The sequence below is a fragment of the Astyanax mexicanus genome, chromosome 2, assembly GCF_023375975.1.
Source record: "Astyanax mexicanus isolate ESR-SI-001 chromosome 2, AstMex3_surface, whole genome shotgun sequence".
Taxonomy (NCBI): Eukaryota; Metazoa; Chordata; class Actinopteri; order Characiformes; family Acestrorhamphidae; genus Astyanax; species Astyanax mexicanus.
The window spans coordinates 56,212,709-56,231,688 of record NC_064409.1 but is presented as its reverse complement, the minus strand read 5'-3'; the positions used below and the strand labels follow the sequence as shown (position 1 = coordinate 56,231,688).

General features: G+C 38.6%; 1 protein-coding gene across 1 annotated transcript in view; it reads left to right on the top strand.

Moving 5' to 3' along the window:
- The window catches only part of tln2b (talin 2b), a 208,370-nt gene that overhangs the window by 81,911 nt on the left and 107,479 nt on the right, over positions 1-18,980 (top strand). The window contains exons 3-7 of the mRNA XM_022672212.2: positions 4,019-4,192; positions 6,676-6,773; positions 7,924-8,053; positions 9,089-9,241; positions 10,218-10,360. Of these exons, the coding sequence (XP_022527933.2) occupies positions 4,057-4,192; positions 6,676-6,773; positions 7,924-8,053; positions 9,089-9,241; positions 10,218-10,360 (660 nt within the window). The 5' untranslated portion in view covers positions 4,019-4,056. The remainder of the gene's footprint in view (positions 1-4,018; positions 4,193-6,675; positions 6,774-7,923; positions 8,054-9,088; positions 9,242-10,217; positions 10,361-18,980) is intronic.

Below are 18,980 nucleotides of genomic sequence, written 5' to 3'. Positions count from 1 at the left end.
CCCAGATTTCTAAGCTGGAATGTGTAATGAGAAGAATTTTACTGTAAGTATAAAAACAATAAAATATACTTCCCTTTCCCATTTGTGATTTTTTAATATGCATAATTACATATTTTAACTTGCATAAAAAAAAACTCCTTCAAAGTAGGAGCTTCAAAAGGTGTAAACTTTTAATGAGTGGGGAAAAAAAGAAATTTCAGAGAGACAAAAACTATCCAGTGTGAACCAGAGAAGGATGGATTTCCCCTTTTCAGTCTTGGTTCCTCCAAAGGATTCTTCCTCTTTATCTGACCTGGATCTCTATAAAGCTGCGTTGGGACAGTATTTGCATTATAAAAATACATTAGAATTGAGTTGGAAATATATGTCCTCTATCTCATGCATAATATACAGAGTTTGCCTTCTTTGAATTTTATCTGTGCACATTTTAAACTCTGAATGACATTACGTCTTAAACCAAAACTTAATAATGCGTAAAAAAAAATCCTGAGGCAAAAGAAAACAAAACAGAAAAATGTGATGGATGGTTTTACGAATTTATTAGGAAATATATATATATTTAATACCCAAACCCCTGGTGTGCAAAATGTGTTGCCTTATTCCTTTCCATGCTTAGACCCTCTTCTCCTTAACAGCAGTTCTTGTTAACCCATTGGGTCCCAACATAAAAAAAAAACATTAATAACCAGAGTTTACAGTGCTGCTGTTCTAATCATTTTGGCACTGCTATTGGAAGACAAAATAGTTTGAAAATCCTAAATAAAAATAAATAAATCAACAAACCAGCTTGTTCACCTATTTGTAGTTCTGAAGGCAAAACATCTACAAATCTACAATTTAAAAATATTTATTGAACACTTAACAAACCACTCAGCAGTCCATTTTTTTTATCATACATTTACAAGATCAGTGCTATTCCAGTGATAAATATTCCTCAGTTTTGCTACTCAAGTCACATGTGTGTCAAATTTACACAGAGAAAGTTGGGCTAAGTTAGCTCAGCTAATATTACCATACTAGTCGTGTACAGCTCGTATATTTTTCAGCTGGAAAACAGACAGTCTTTGAAAGGGTTCTGCCGCTGCCACTCTAAAGTTTATGAATTCATTAAAATATGATTTTAAATAAATGAGGCATTGTTTATTAATTGTGACAAATTAATCAGCCTTTTTTTGCCATTTTTATTATTTTCAGATTCAAAATATTTGGTGCGTCACTATATTGAGGTCAGCGAAAATGATTGGCTGACGTTCTGTCCATTTATTGTGTGATAAATCAATAATGTCATATTGTGACACGCCTACTTACTTTTAACAAAAATGCTGGGGAAGACAAGCATGTCTGCTTGAGCAGCATGGTAGAAATCAAAAGAACACAAAAGCTTGTCTCTATTTCTCCAAGAAACACTGTGGTGATCCTCTGGATCAATGTGTTCTGGACAGATAAATCTAAAGGTTTTTTTTTTTTTTTTTGATTATTTAGTTTTTATTATTTAGAAAAATGTGTGCAAATTGAAGAATTTACTAAACGTCTAAACGCTCAAGTATAACCCCAGTTCTGGCAAGGTATAAAAACAAATGTGTGTGTAAGTGTATGTGTGTGAATGGATACATACAGTCAGTCTGTCAGTGGGGTAGCCCATGCACTAATCCATTGTCAGAGAAGATTATTCGCCTCTCTCCTCCTCTATCAAATCACCTCCAGTGCTAGTGGAACGAGTCAGATAGACATTACTCACTTCAAACAGAGCATTACGTTACACTGAGCTCCTTTATCCACTCACTCTTTGTGCCCCTGTGCATTTTGGGAAACAGTTGTAGACTGAGACTAAAGATTTCATACTCCAGCTGGAGGACTTTCAGGGTAATTTCACAATAGAAATTTGGCATTTCCAACCTGCGGAGCCTCCACAGACCTTACCGATCAGCAATCCAGCACTGTCTGTGCACCACTGGTTAGTCATAGACCTGTAACTTTTTTAAAAAATGTTCCTCGGGAAATCCTCTGGAAGACTCTTAACCTCTCTACCTTTCAGAGACATTTCTGGAAAAAAAATCGTACTGGAAACTTTGGCTTCTTGTTTAAAGGTTGCATTCCTTTTTGTATTCCACAGAGGATTAGTGAGATTATGCTAAACACCTCCCTGGCAATTGAACGTTTTTTTTTTTTTCCCCATTTCTTACCCTTTAAAGGGCACCTGTGCACCTTTAATCTTCAGGGAGTACCGCTGGAGGTACAAACTAAAAGTAAGAAACTGATACTGTAAGCTTTAAAAAGGCTCTGCCTGGATTCCCCTAAAGTTACTGATACAGCAGACAAACGTACAGAATATGATGAGCGCAGAAGAGTGTTTATCTATATATTTTCTCCTGATCGAGGAGTGTATTATTTATGCTGGTTTTCCATCTCATAATAATAGTGTGCCATATGCCATGCATAATAATTTCACTATAAATCTTATGCTTTAAGTTAAAGATGTCCGTAAAGTTTGGGATTTTTTGGGATTTAGGGGATTTAGGGTTGAGGGCCCTCTCTGGTGAGGATGGGTAATTGCACAGGACATGCGGAAGAATAATTTTAAACTGGGCGGGTGTGATGCTGTCTCCTGTCAGAGTGGATGAATCCGATTCCAAGTTATGGTCAGTCAGGGAGAGAGAGAGAGCTCAATTTTTCTGGTTTTGTTATGAGTGAATGAGCTACTGAGGTCCGAGTTTCCCCTTCTGAAGTCTCCATTGCTCCACCAGCCACTCGCATTCAGTAAAACTGAGCCAGGTCCTCTTTAAGAGGCTTTAAGTGTGACATAAGTACATAAAGATGCTTAACATAGCCAGAAAGACTCCCGGGAAAAGTGACCAGACACCCCAGTTTTTAGAATGAATATATTCATTCAATATAAGGCTTAGAGTTTAGGTCGTGTCAGCACATTGGTACCATTAAACACAGTATTTTATACCTTCTCCACTCAGGAATGTTTCTGCTTTCAGTTTACAACCAAAATAATATGGACTCCACTTTAAAATATGCATGTTCTAAATATTCTGCAGTTTAATATTGTGGTAGATTTTTCTGTTGCACAATTTGTATTTTATACTAAATCTTGATCTAGGCCTGTAAGAATGTTTCATTTTTTTTGTAATTGTGATATATTGTCCCAGAAATAATTACGATAAGCAACATTACTCTCATTTTAAAACGATTTTATGCCACTGACATAGGTATATTAGCGTTTAGCACATTAGCATGAAATTTTTAAATATTTAAACATAAATAAATATATAAATAAATATATTTTATACAGTTTTCAGTTTTTTTCCTGTTTGTTTTCAGTTTTTTTTTTAGCAAAGTCAGAATACCAGCATGTTGTTTTTATTAATGTTAATGGAATCTACTTGCCCATTAGGGAGTGGCTAAAATACACTCAAGTATACACAATGGGCAAAATTGTGTTCATTAAAAATGCTTGATGAAGTCATGTTGATGACGTTATCGCAGCAGACTTGGCAAATTACTGTTGTTTGATTTAAACTTTTATTTTGTTGCAGTACTAAAATCTTGAAATTATTCAAATGCTGTATGTTTTATGTCTTTGTAAAGCCAATATAATTGCAATATATCCTGAAATATGTTTTTAGGGCCATATTGCCCACCTGTACTCTCCATTATATATTTTCATTGATTTTTTTTTTTTGTAGTTTTTTTTACCTTATAAATTACAATGTTGAACATACAGAAATTTTCACCATGTCATTAAAGTCAATAATTCAACAGTATTAACAATGAACTTGTGGACAATGTACAATGTGTCCAATATTTGAGTAAAATCAACAATATTGGAGAGACAATCTATTTACAGCAAAGATGCCATGGAAAAGGAGAACAGACTGTAAAATGTTATCCTTTGATGTAACTGTTGTCCATATGCACATTGGAATAACAGAGATAACTGAGATAACTGATGATCAGTTGTACTGGCCTGCTTGTCAGTCTCTAATCCATCTTGTTTGGTTCATCTGTCCAGGTCAATTTGAGGGTGCTCCCGTTTGAGCAGAGGTGAAGATGGTGGCCCTGTCGCTGAAGATATGTGTGCGGCAGTGCAATGTGGTGAAGACCATGCAGTTTGAGCCCTCCACCCCGGTGTACGATGCCTGTCGGATCATCAGAGAGAGAGTTCCTGAAGCCCAGACTGGACAAGGTAGGCCTGTCAGACTGCGATATTTAGGGACTGCGCAGTACTGTACATCATTTGCTAATTGTAATTGCAATAGTGACCTTTTATAATATTTATTGATATGAGTGAAAGCTGTGATATGCAAATGAGCCCTTTAGCCTATCACAAAATAGTTAATTGTGGGCTGTCAGCATCCTGACACTGAACATGTGCCTGATTAGTATTTGTATGAATGGCGTCATGAACCATGAAACATGACCCTGCGTGCTATTAATAAATTTGGTTCAAGTTATGCAAGAAATAAGCTGTTGTTTTTACACTATAGCATGAGATGTATGTGTATCAAGACAAGACAAAATCTCAAGGCTGTTTTTTTTTTATTATCACTGAAATAAAATCGTTTTTCTTTTTTTTTTTTTTTTTTTGCAAAGTCAATTGTAGAGAACAATGAAGAAAAGGGATGGATGCAAATTAACCTTTCCAAACAAATGTAGTCATGCATCATCCTGCAGTGCTTTTGTAATGTTCGGTATACTATTTTGTGTAGTTGGTGGTATTTGCATCTGTTGTGGTCAGATAGTCACCATACTCTGCCCTTGAAAGGGGTATCTGGTTAGTGCGTTTAAAAGTAATGAAACATATTAGTTTTACAGATTCTACAACTATATAATGTTAGCCAATCATCTATTAAAATGTTGCATGAAATTTGCCTGAAACCATCACTACATACAAGTGTTGTTTTTAATGTAAATGTGCCTGTTTTCAGTATTATATTTTGCTTTCTCTAAGCAAAAGAAGCGAACATTTTTCCTAAAAAATGTGTTCTGGATATTTATCTTCCAGCTTGGAGCAGCAGCGCTGATAGGCAGCATACAGCTGCTCTCTAATTCTGGCTCAAAGTGAACTTGATGGATGAGAAGGCCGCATGCTAGATGAGGAGATGAAAATCTGTGACACCACCTCTCTCTCTTTTCTCTCTCTCTCTCTTCCTCATTATCAGAGTGTCTGAAAGTCAAACATGAGGGGCTGAGTGTTTATTGAGGTTTGCTGAGTGCAGGGCTGCGGGCTGTAATGTGGTCTCTGCAGGAGGTGTCGTTTAGGACGAGGCCGCTGCCTCTCCACTCTGCTGGCTCTCATTAGACTCCAGGCCAGATTTATACCACTCTGTGCTGCGTGGCCGGCGTGTTTGCCTCCTTGAGCCACAGTGAATTAGATTTACCTTATGAATGTCAGTTATAGTCACAGAGGGGTGTTGTCCACTTAAGTGACAAATAATGTTTTGTTTTGATTCGGAAGATGCTTTCATTTCAGCTATAATTCCCACAGTTCTTGGGTTGCCACTCATCTTGTAAAATTCAGAACATCCATTATTTGGCAAATAAATGTTGCGCCCCAATATGCAATATTACTATGCAATGTTACTAAACCAATATGCAAAGTGATTTGTTCTTTATTTACATAAATGTCCATAAAAATAGTAAATATATATAAAAAAAATAGTAATAAAAAAATAGTAAATATACTTTTATTTCTAAAAGGTGGCAACCCTAGTCTGTGCATTATAGTTATGAAGGTCTGTATGAGAATTGTACACTGTTTACTTATGTGCTACTTTTTATATTGCTGTATTTTTTGCACTATAAGGCGCAGAGAATTATATGGGACTATCAATAAATGTGTATTTTATGGTCCATTTTTATACATAAGGCTCAACAGATTATAAAACGGAATATGCAACACTAGTAAGGAACAGGAGTGTTGCCATGTTTTCCTTCTAATTCTAATTTAAAGTTAATTAATCAAAATTGTAATTCTTTAAAAAAATATATTAAGCACTGTATGTTAATCTACACAGAGTTTTAATCTACTGAAAACGGTTTATTTGGGTGAGTTAAGCGCTTCTGTTTATTTACAGTAAGCTTAGGTTTCAAAGCTGGGTGTAGCAGCATTAGCATTAGCAGCTAACCGCTAGCGCTAGCCACGATTTGCAGCTAATGCCACCCAACAGCGCTACACTGAGGGACCCTGAGTGTTCCAGTAAGCCGGGGTGATATTAGCTAGCAGGTCATCCCATGTAGCTTGTTTTAACACGGTAAACACTCAGGCTACAGTCTGGTAATATTCACCTCTGGACAGCAAAAGAGCTAGCGCTCAGCACGGTTAGTGGGTAATGTTAAGACTGCTGGAGAAACTTCACTGAAACTCCTGTTTAACACTTGCACTTCAGTGGAGTGGCTTTACTGCTCCTTACAACCTGACTGGTAAAATGTATACGTAAGACCCACCGGATTAAAAGGAGCACTGATGATTATTTGGGAAAATTTATCAAGAAAAGGATTTTTAGTGTGAAAAATATGGTACTATGGTACTGGTTCTGTTGTAGTCTAATTAAAATGTTATCATACCTTATACCTTAAATTAATTATAGTAAGCAAATAAACAAATAGTGTGATGCCATTCTGAGGCCCTTTACTCTTACTAAAAATGCTCCTCTTGCTTTGTTCCAGCTTCAGATTATGGCCTGTTCCTGTCAGACGATGACCCCAGGAAAGGAATCTGGTTAGAATCTGGACGGACTCTGGATTACTACATGCTGCGAAATGGGGTAAAAGCACAGTGTTCAGTATTTTAATATTTAAAACATATTTAATCAGTTTGTTTTCGATTTCTTTGGTATTGAGAGGACACAAATATTACACCTTGCGTGGCTTGAAATGTGCAAAAGGCATGTACTAATTATTTTAATTAATCATGTGTGTGTTTTGGGCTTAACGTGAAATAAAGCAATCAGCATGTCACTTGCCCTTACCTTTAAGAGCCAGGTGTGCTTAGACTTGCGGATTGATATTGTAAGGGCGCAGCGCTTCAACGGTGGTGTACGCCAAGATAGGAGTGGACGTCTGACGGTTGACTGTTGTCAGGGTTTAGATCAGTCAGTGGCACACCTGTGTTTTTCATTGCAGAGATAGCAATATGCCAGAAATTTACCTGAACACACCTTACTTCCAGATGACTATGCCCAACGGTATAGATATTTTTTTAAACATCTTTGCTATTTAAATGGCACAAGAGCAAGGTGTGATAATAGACTGTTGACATGGTGTAAGCTAGACCAACACAGGTTGTGTTAGCCAGAGGACACTATTGGCTGGATATTATATTCTGGTTGGTGGACTATTCTCTGTCCAGCAGTAATACAGAGGTGTTTTTTTTTTTTTTTTTAACTCCAGCAGCATTGCTGTATCTGATCCAGTTACAGAAGTTACAGTGAAATTAGTTTTTTTTTCTAATCTATGCAGAGATTCAGAATGGTAAATCAGGTTCCCACTTTCAAAAAGTGTTCCATGCCTGATTCTTTGTTTTCCCATTGAAAACAATGGACATGCTTTTTTTTTTGGCTCGTTCTAGCCTGAACCAAGGCATGTTTAATGTAAATAACATCTGCATGAGGATAAATTAAGATGTACTGTATGTACTTTTGTAAACATGTCTCGACGGGTGCTCGTGTTTACACAGCAGGAGCTGATTTGTATCCGTTGTTTCAGGGTTTTAGGACAGTTTCATGAATCAGATGTGGAGCAGTGTGTTGTTCTCGTAGCTCATATCTGTGCTTTTCTGCCATTTCTGCATGATTTTGATGAATAAGGGCCAATGTTTTATGAGTGCTTGTCTAAACCTCTGTGTTACTTTATCTTGGCAGGGTATGCCAGCGATCATATTCTCTCTTTCTCTCTTTCTTTATCTGGCATTTACAGGATATCTTAGAGTACAAGAAGAAACAAAGGCCACAGAAGATTAAAATGCTGGACGGGGCCATCAAAACCATCATGGTGGATGACTCCAAAACAGTGGGGGAGCTGCTCGTCACCATCTGCAGTAGAATAGGTAATCGGCTGTGTGTTTTTTTTTTTTTTTTCTCCTTATATATCATTCAGCCTGATGTTATTCATCAGTATTCTCTTTGTGCTCTGAATGGATCCGTGCGTTCTGGGAAGCCACTGCTCCTTTGATGTGGTGTCCTCGTGAAGTTCTATGGTCTGGAAATCCAGGTGTGTGTTTGGGAAGAAGAAGAAGAAGAAGAAAAACAGCCAGGCTGTTTTTAGTGATGCTGCGTCACACCCTCCACTCCTCGCTGGTCACAGAGCTGTACCCGCAGCAATAGATTTCAATTACAGCAGAAGAGAGCTGGAGTGAAGCTGGGCGTGTTTTGGAGAGAGGAGCGGGGGAAGAAGCTCTCTGGCTGATATCTTTATCATTTGTGGTTTGTTTAGTGGCTTTCTGCTTCAGTGAGATCATTTTACTTGCCTAGTCTGTGCCAAAAGCTTGGAATAGTTTTTTTTAGGAATAGGTTTGTGCTACTTGTACTGTTCTCCAGCATGTTTATAATGTTCTATTGGTTGTACATTTAGTGTCTCTCATTCTTTAATATTTATATTTTTATCTGGCTGTACATTATTTCAATCCTCTGTATGTCCTGTACTTAAGCAGTATTCACAACTACATAAAACTACATAACTTGACCTGACTTGTATAGTCTTTATATTCTGTAATTTAGGTGAGCAACTAGTGTGGCACATGTAGTAGTATGTGGAGGGTGAACTACTGGACTACAGTGGGTATCAGACTCATCAGGCATGGATGTAAGAAAATGTTGTTATTTCAAAGTATCACAGTATTTTGTTTTGTAATATATACTAGTTAATCTCAAAAATATAGAATATCATTGAAAAGTTACTTAATTTCAGTAATTCGGTTCAAAATGTAAAACTCATGTATTAAAGAGAGGTATTACACACATAGTGATTTATTTTAAGCATTTATTTATTTTATTGTTGATGATTATGGCTTACAGCCAATGAAAACCCACAAACCCTGTTCTCAGTCTCACCTATTTATTTTTCTTCTCTCTTTCTCTCTCAGGAATCACAAACTATGAGGAATACTCGCTGATCCAGGAGCAGGGTGAGGAGAGGAAGGAGGATGGTATGGGCACTCTGAAAAAAGAGCGTACGCTGCTCCGAGACGAGAGGAAGATGGAAAAACTCAAAGCCAAGCTCCACACAGACGACGACTGTGAGTTCTCCTTCTTCTGTTTTTCTGTTTTTTCTTCTGCATCTTCTTCCGCTTCTTATCCCGCTTCTTATCACACTTCTTCTGCCTCATCTTTTTCTGCTTCTTTCTGTTTCTTCTTCTTCTTCTTCTTCTTCTTCATCCTGTTTTATCTACTGCTTCTTCCTCTGTTTCTCCCTGTCTTCTTCTTCATCTGCTTCTTTTTCTTCTTCTGCCTCATCTGCTTCTTCCTCTGCTTCTTCTTTTTCTGCTTCCTTTTTTCTTCTACTGCTTATTCTTCTTCTTCTTCTTCTTCTTCTTCTTCTTCTTCTTCTATTGCTTTTGCTACTGCTTCATTTGCTTTGTATTCTTCTTCTTGTTCTTCTTTTACTGCTTCTTCTTCTACTGCTTCTGCTGATACTTCATTCGTTTCTTTTTCTTGTTCTTGTTCTTCTTCTTCATCAGCTTCTTCTTCTTCTTCTTCTTCTTCATCAGCTTCTTCTGCTTTATCAGCTTCTTCTGCTTCTCCTTCTACTGCGTCTGCTTCTTCTACTTCTTCTGCTGCTACTTCATTCGCTTCTTGTTCTTCTTCTTAATCCTTTTTCTTCTTCTTGTTCTTCTTCTTCTTCTTCATCAGCTTTATCAGCTTCTTCTTCTGCTTTATCAGCTTCTTCTTACACTTATGTTGCCTCTTCTTATCATTCTTTTGCCTCTTCTTATCATTCTTTTGCCTCTTCTTCTGTCTCTTCTTCAAATTCTGCTTTCAGTATTTTTTTAGTTTTTCAAAACCTACATTTGTGTAGTGTATTGAGTTAATGGTTTAGTTTGTGATTGATTTGATTGCACAAATATTAATTTCTGCTCAAGATTACAGTCTGGCTTTCTCACTGCAAATGGTTATCAGTAGGGCTTTTATAGTTTTTAGAGCTTTTAAAGCTACTGCACTATTGGAGAGGTGTTAGATACAGCTCACAGTGATTGGTCACTCTGGTCTTCTCAGTGAACTGGCTGGACCACAGTCGGACGTTCCGGGAGCAGGGGGTGGAGGAGAGCGAGACGCTGCTGCTCAGGAGAAAGTTTTTCTACTCTGACCAGAATGTGGACTCCCGTGACCCCGTCCAGCTCAACCTGCTTTACGTTCAGGTCAGCTCACTGCTCCCTAAATCACACTCTCAGTGACTGTGATGGATGAGAGCTCTTTCTCTCTCGCTCATCAATTCTGTCTCATGTCTCTGTTTTATCTCTGTCTTTGTCACGACCTGTTCCCAAGTCTCGCTCTCTCCTTCTCTCTCTGTTTACCTCTCTCTCTCTCTCTCTCTCTCTCTCTCTCTCTCTCTCTTTCTCTCTCTCTCTCCCTCTCCCTCTGTTTCTCTGAGCATTGTTTTATTGGCTAAGGTTCACCAGTGTAATATAATATTTCCTTGCCTTCAAAGCTGAATTGCTTGAAGGCCCACAAAGCAATTAGAGTCTCTTCATGCAGGCTGCATTATCAATTGCCTTTTCTGCTTCAGTACATACATTAGTACTATAACAGCCTATGGCTGCCGTGCTTCATTTCTCTTTAGAGTACTTCACGTCCCTAGTTTAGGTGTCTTACCCACACACAAACACATATACACACACACACACACACTTTCTCTCTCTTTATCTTTGTCTTTTTTATATGCTCTCTGGCAGCTTTTCACACAATATTGCAAAAACTGTTGAGAACCAGGTGGTAACACTAGTAGGGCTTACTAATTTTTATAAAAAATGAACACAGTTAAAACAACTCAATAAAAACACACACAAACCTAAACACACAATTTTATACAAAGTATTGATTTAAATAGGGATATATTATCACAGTTAGAATAGGTCTATGGGCTATACAAAACATGATAATGTCCTTCGCTCAAAATCTCTCTCACATAAAGAGATCTCACCAGTCCCTTTCAGAATGAGCCGTTTAAGGGCTCTGTCACGTTTAAGCAAATAAGTTGTTGCCGGCCAGGCCATGTATACACTGAATGTTTTCCACACGTTACTATTAGATTTTGCTAAACACCAAAACACAAACAAGCTAGTTCATGCTTAACTGAGATAGAACAAAAGTCATTATTTTAAAGTATTTACATCTCCATCATTTGCTGGCTTGCCACGGACCCACCCTTGCTTGCCACGGATTCCTCCTTCAGACGAGGTCTGTTGGCTAATCCTGCTCTGTTCTTTTTGAGGTTTTCAACCAAAATGAATGAAATGGCTTTTCTTCAACTTCGACTGACTTGTGGGTGTTGTTCTGGTGGAGGTTGATGCCAGGGTGGTTCTATGATATCACAATAAGATATTCGAGTGCTTGGAGTGTTTATAGGGGCAGTCAGGAAACACAATACAATACAAAAGCATGCAAAATACAAAAATGTCCCCTTTAATGATAAGAAAATCATCCATGCAGTTTTCAAGGTGGATGTTTTTTGGTTTAAAGTATGATGTAAGCAATTGACTTATGCTTCTGGCTAAGTCTAAAGGATTGTGTAGGTTGTTTATTGTAAAGCATCCTTGGATTCTTTAAAGTTGCTGTATAAGTGTAACTTAGAAGCTGTTTCTGAGTCTGAGAGAGTACAACTAGCCATGAGCTCTCTGGTGTGGGAGGGTTATTGAATCTCCTAGTGTGATGTTGGCCAGCACAGGCTTCTTTTAAACTGAAGTGTCGGAGCTGAGTATTCAGAGCTTTCCTCGGACTGTGCTGGCAGCCTAGCAATTTTAGCGGGAGAAGAGGTTCTGGCCGGTTTCACATGTATTGGAGTTGGAGGCATGTTCTGGACTTTAACCATGTAGTGTTGAGAGCATTGCTAGTGATAGGGGAAGTTAATATATGTGTGTGTGTGTCTACTGTGAACTGTAAGTGTGTGTAGAGAGGAGGGAGATGTTTGAGGGTTTTAAGTGTAGCACTGTGATGTAATATAGCACATGGCTGAGTGCTGATGCATTGCATCAGACAAGTCTGATATCAGCACACCTATACTCTCTAGAGAGATGTGCATACACACACACACACACAAACAAACACACACCTCACCCCTGCTAGGAAGCAAAGCCCAGACTGTGTGCAGAACAAGATATAATAGATGAGTCATTAAATAAATAAATATATATATATATATATATATATATATATATATATATATATATATATATATATATATATATATATATTCTATTTAAATGTGATCATGGTACTATGCAATACATAGGGCTGAACTTGGAACTTGGTCAATATCCACAGTAATTCAGTGTATAGAGGTACAATAGAAACTTTCTACTACATTTGGAGCATTGCTGTGAGGTCAGAATGTTGGATGATTACTATCCACCTCATCCCCGTCTCCCCTAAAAAAAAGCACCATACTCCTTCCTAGTGAGGCACAACGAAGTCAAAAATCTTTTTTTTTTCTTTAAAATTTCTCTTTTTTTTCCCCAGATTTCTTTTTATTCTCATTCAGTTTTAGTTTTTTTGTCACATTTTTATCTGAAACCCTAAATACCTTCCTTTTTCATAGGACACTTTCTAATAGATGAAGCAGAGAACACAGTTTCACTGCTCCATAACTCAATTCTGAGGGCTTTATATCCCTCTATACCCCTCTAGCCTTACTTGGCATTAGGCAGTGTTGACCATGCTCCTAACCACATAACTAAACCAGCATTGTGTGTGAATTTGCACATTTGTTTCATCAATCTGTACTTCTTAGAGTAGCAGAAACCACAGAAGCTGGGGTAAACAGTACATTTTGACAGTATTAAGAATTTGATCCAGTTTGAATGCTTATGTAATGATGTGGACAGGCACTTCACATAATGCCTAATGGATTAGGTGAACAGTTCCACTACTTATCAGCTACATTAGCCTAGTGGCTCCATTGCAAGCTTCAGAAGCAGACTTCAAACACCAAATTATGTTCTGAGTGATCGCCTACACTTGCCGTGAAGGGAAAGTCTTGTTAATTTAATTTGTTTGTTAATTAATTGAGTTATTTAATCATTAATTAGGGGCGGCTTGGTGGTGCAGCAGGTAGTGTTTCAAACAGCTACAGGGGGCCTGGGGTTGTGGGTTCGATCCTCCCTCAGGTCACTGTCTGTGAGGAGCTGGGTGTGTTCTCCTCGTGTCTTTGTGGGCGTCTTCCTGCCTGAATTAGATAGGCTAAATGTGTGTGTGTGTGTGTGTGTGTGTGTTTGCGTGTGTATGTGGTACCCTGTAAATCCTGTAATGGACTGGTGCCAAGGGTCCAATACTCCAGGGAGTTTTCCTGCCTTGTGCAATATAATTCTGGACCCATCACAGCCTGACCAGGAAGAAGCAGACATGAAGATGGATGGATGGATGGATGGATGAATTAGTTAATTAATCTGTTCATTTATTGCCACACCATCACTTTAAATACCAGTTTTTAATTAGGCCTAGAGTAGCTGTGTATCTACTGCATGTATCTGTGTGCGTGTGTGTTTTTTTTTTTTTTTTTTTTTTTTATCTTATCTTGTCTCCAAAGTGCTCTCTTTTCCAGTCCCTCAGCATTCGAGCATTTGTTTGCACACGCTTGTTCATAGGCACTCGTGAGTAAAGGCAACACTCGCACAGTATGCAAATACACACACACACACACACACACACACACACACACACACACACACACCCACATCCACACAGTGTTTGTACACATTAGGAGAGAAAGATGGCTCCCTCCCCTCTCCTCCCTCTGTGTCTGTTTCCTCTCTCGTAAAGCCACACACCCCCATAGAATTCTCTGACTCAGTGCCACATACACCCACACCCATTTACTCAGGCACAAACACACACACACACACACACACTCTCGCACTCACACAAACTGGCAAAAACCGCAAAGCCCTGGATATCGTAAACACATGATTCTCTCCTTTTGTAGGGGTCAAATTTACACCACTGATCTTTTTGGCAGTCGACTGCAGGGGATTTCTCTGCCCCACATGTTCAGCCCACAGACTTCAGTGACTCTTCCTTAAGCAGATTTGACAGTGAGTGTGTGAGCGTGTGAGAGTGTGTGCAAGAGTGTGTGCGAGAGTGTGTCCGTGCGTGTGCATTTGTGCGAGAGCACTGACATTACTGTTCAATCAATCTCTCGCAAAACTGCCACAGTCAGCACTCTCTCCCAGTGGCTTTTAGCATTTACACACACTCTTGACACTGACACACAAACACACACACACACATATGCACCACACACCACTATTTTACTCTAGTGTGTGTGTCTCTGTGCACTCAGGGTTTTTTTTTTTGTGTGTGTGTGTGTGGTAATGTAAAGCTTGTGTATGTGAATGTTGGATCTGTGTTCTGATTGGTGGATTCCCTGAAGGAGTGCCTCCCGTACACAAGCTTTACTTACTCGTCCTTTCATGATGTACAGTTTCGATGACCTCATCACCCATGCCTCTACTGTGCAGGTCCTGCCAAGTCTGCACTCTCACCACTATGCGTGTGTGTGTGTGCGTGTGTGTGTGTGTTTTGGCTTGAGCTTGTTGTTCTAATTACCCAGTGCTGATTTGCCTTTGTGTGGAAACCCATTCCCATTGACTTGACGGGAGTCAATACACCCCACTTTTGTCCGCGGTCTTTTGGCAGAGCTACTACTACTACTGTACAGCTCTCATTATGTCTGTCTCTGATCCAGCCGTGCCCTGCCTCCACAAAATACACACGCTCGGGCTAATCAGGCCTGCCGCATCAGAAACTCAGGCAAAAATCAATACAGCTCTGTGCTCTGTATGACCGTTCCTACATGCAGCCCAACATACAGTTGCAGGAAAAAGTATGTGAACCCTTTGGGATGACTTGGATTTCTGCATAAATCGGTCATTATTTGTGTTCAGATCTTCATCGAAGTCACAACAATAGACAAACACAGTCTGCTTAAACTAATACCACACAAAAAATGATATGTTTGCATGGTTTTATTTAACACAACATTAACACTCACAGTACAGGGTGGGAAAAAGTATGTGAACCCCTAGGCTAATGACTTTTTCCTAAGAGCTAATTGGAGGATGTGATGAGATTGGATGTGTTGGTTGCTTTTTTTTTATTTATTTATTTTTTTATATATATAGCTGCCCTGCCCTATAAAAATCACACACACACACACACCAGTTTTGAGTTTGCTGTTCTTAAGACGCATTGCTTGATGTGAATCATCCCTCACACGAACAAGCTCTCAGAAGACCTACGTTCAAGAATTGTTGACTTGCAACTGTAGCTTATGGTCAAGGCTGGTACAATGGTGTCATTTATAGAGTCTTCGCTTTCAAATCAGGATTGAAGCAGAGCCCTGTAGAATTCATAAGATTATGATTTTCAGATTAGGACTCTAGAATTCTGGTAATCGTGAGATGGAGCAGATTTTTTTTCCCTGCATAAACACACCAACAAGGCCTAGTGATTAAATATGCTTTTACACCTTCCTTTACCTTTACTTTTACCTACAACAGATAACTTTTAGTGGATCTTGTGTCCACTAGGACCACTGTACAGACCAAAGGGCCAAAATGTATTCCGACCAATAGAGGTGGTCTCTGTCCTGATCAGCTGAACCATGGTTTAGTTAACTCCTTAAGAGGCCAAGATTTTTGTCAGTTTTCTGCCTGACATTAAACCCCTTGAGGATTTCTATTCAGGCATCACATAAAAAGCTTTTGTGATTGATAAGGAACATTACTGAAAAGCATAGTTTTAACTGTAATAGAAAATATAAAACAAATAACAAATAATATAAACAAAAGTAAATCTGCTACTGTCAAAATATAATGAATAAAATCATAAAATTGTCTCTTTCTTGAATTTCATTTTAAAATCAATATTTTCCTGAATACAAATCAAGCAGTTAATGGCCTCCAAACCTTCCATTCATTATGTTTATCTAGTTTTACATCTATTTTCAAACCTGCAGTATCTGGGTTGCTGGGTTACTGATCTGGAATTATTAAGTGGAGTAGAGAGTGAACAGGCAGCTTCACCAAGTGTCCTGTAGGAGATTCAAAGTTTCTCACATTTTTAGAGTGTAAATAGTTTATTTAAATGCAGATAATAAGGGTTTTGTATCACCTGTGTAGGTTAATCTACCGTGTTAGATCATGTTTGGTTCAGATAGTTCAAACTTTAAGAACCAATTACAGTAAACTGAGGCAGGCTATCGTTACTGACTAAACAATAGAAGAAGAAAAAGAATGATGGTGTTTTGCTAAAATCCGACACCCATTTGCATGCGCACAGCAGTATGTATATAGAGTATAGAGAACAGATTCCATTCATGCTTCCTGTATCTACTGTAACTGTAACCCTTATTTATAAACAGAAATATAAGCAATCTAAGGGTAATTTGTTTTGCTCATATGTATTATGTCAAGTTCTGGTAGATGGAGGCAAAATTCAGTACAACACCTGGAACAGCAGTCCATCAAATTGACAACATGCTGACATCCCAAGCACATCTGTTTGCAATACAACTAATGTCAAGTATAGGCAGATGCAGGATACTTGATTCTTTAGTGTTCTCACTAAACTGCAGTGTGAAACCAAAACTAACTGGACTATATTTTTAGTTTAACAAACACATGAACCTTGATTTAGAACTTTTTCTACATTTTCAAATGTGAAAACACCTGCTTTTAAGGATTTCTAGTTTTTAGTCTTGAAAAAAAATTACTTCTTCTATGTTTGTCTTAAATACTCCTACAAATTATGCAGAAATTATTAATTAAAAGCAGTGAATTTCACACATGCTTGTGGCCTTTAAACAGATTGTTTTCTGAAAAAAAAGAAGCACTACGACCTAGATTTGACTTGAGTTTTACTGCTGAGTTGGATCAGGTGTGTCGGAGCAAAGACATCACAGAGAAGCAGAAAGTGCTGCAGTACAGAAACGGACACCTGTGCACTAGAATGTGATGACACCACATTACATTCCTGCTTTGGAATCAGCTTTTTAGAATGTCTAAATCTGCCTCAAGCTGTGTGTGATGCTCAGACCATCCATAAGAGCAGTGATTTTCAGTCACAGATCACCTGTTCCAACTGATAAGAGAATTGACATTGCTGTAAACAAGCTGGACTGTTATGGTGTGAAGAGGAGTAATGAAGTCTTGGCAAAACGTTTGTCATAAACGTAGCAACAGTTTACTTGTTCTCCAACCCCACCCCCCCACAGTTTCTCTTCCTGCGATATTTGGAGTTGCAATCATTTATTATTTATGTGATGCGTTTTAAAATCATCAAGGGGGGGGGGGGGTACTTTTTAAAATCGTCAGCGTCCTGTCATTACTTTCCCACCGCGCTCCGCAAACCAGTAAGCTGATTGCCTGTTTCTCCAGAGAGGAAATTTATTTGGGGCTTTGATTTGGCGCCCCCTCTAGTGCAGCGCCCCTATGCGTCGCATAGGCTGCATACCCCCTTTTTGCGCCACTGGATACCAATATCAATTTATTATCAAGGGAAACTAGGCTTACAGGGATAGTTAGAGACAGGCAGGGTCAGTATCAAAAAGGCAGCAATAGTTAACAACATACCAGAGTGTAAAAGGCAAAATGTGTTTATACACGGGTAATCCAGAAGGTAAAAGGGCAGACAAAAAGAGTGGACAAAATACACAAAAAAGGTGCGGCAGTGGTAAAAAAAAAAAAATCAAAGGAATCAAAGGAAAATTATCAAAAGAAATGCATCGTAGAAGAGCTAGTAAACTAGATTTAGTACTCAGCGAGGAGCTAAGAAAACAGAGGGGTATTTATACTAAACAGACCAGGTGTGAGCAATCAGAAGCTGGGAGAGCGTGAACGCCATGCTGGGAATTGGAGTCTTTGTTGTGTGAGCAGGCAGACTGACAGCTTTAGGACTGACATTGTTGAGGAGATTAGATAATATACTTGCTTTAGAAAGGGTAAAGTTGAAGAATATTGAAAAGTTCTACTCTAGCTTTTGATCTGAAATAATCCACAGGTGTTTCTGTGCATTTGTCCCACTGTCAGAAGAACATCCATCCTTGAAAAAGGTCTGGGAGATCAAGAAGCTTTTACTTAGAAATATAAATGGACACAAAAGCTGATCACCCCAGAGTCCAGACCTCAGCATTATTGAATGTGTTACTTGGATGCTGAGAAGCAGAAAGTTCTTTTTTTATATATATATTTTTTATATATCGTGTTTTTAAGTGAAAACTTTGCAGTTATAGAAAAATCTACAGACAGTTCATGAGTCTTTTTATTGTCTGTTATTGTCTTGTTCCTGAAACTTTTATCCTGAAACTTTGTCTTTTTGCTGTTTTGACTGGAAACTACAGATGATATGTTTCCACAGCCTTTATTAGATTTAGCCTTTATTATCATGAGTAAGAAGCCATAATGTCTCCACCCTTTTTAGTTAACAAGTTTCTCTGCATTTTCTTAAAAAACGACACACAAACAGGTTTTTTGTACTTTATGCTTCTTTCCTACACAACACCCACATTTTCTCTTCATCCTATCAGGGCCTGAAACCTGACACAAAAGGCTTGAGTTTGGCCTTGACTGTGTGTGTGTGTGTGTGTGTGTGTGTGTGTGTGTGTGTGTGTGTGTGTGTGTGTGTGTGTGTGTGTGTGTGTGCGTGCGTCGTTGCTACATAGAGAGATAGACAGCGTGTTGACACATTTCCGAGGTGCCAGGAGGACTGCCATTTCCCTCCACCCACAATCAATGTGTCACTCCCACCATCCACCATCCCTCACTC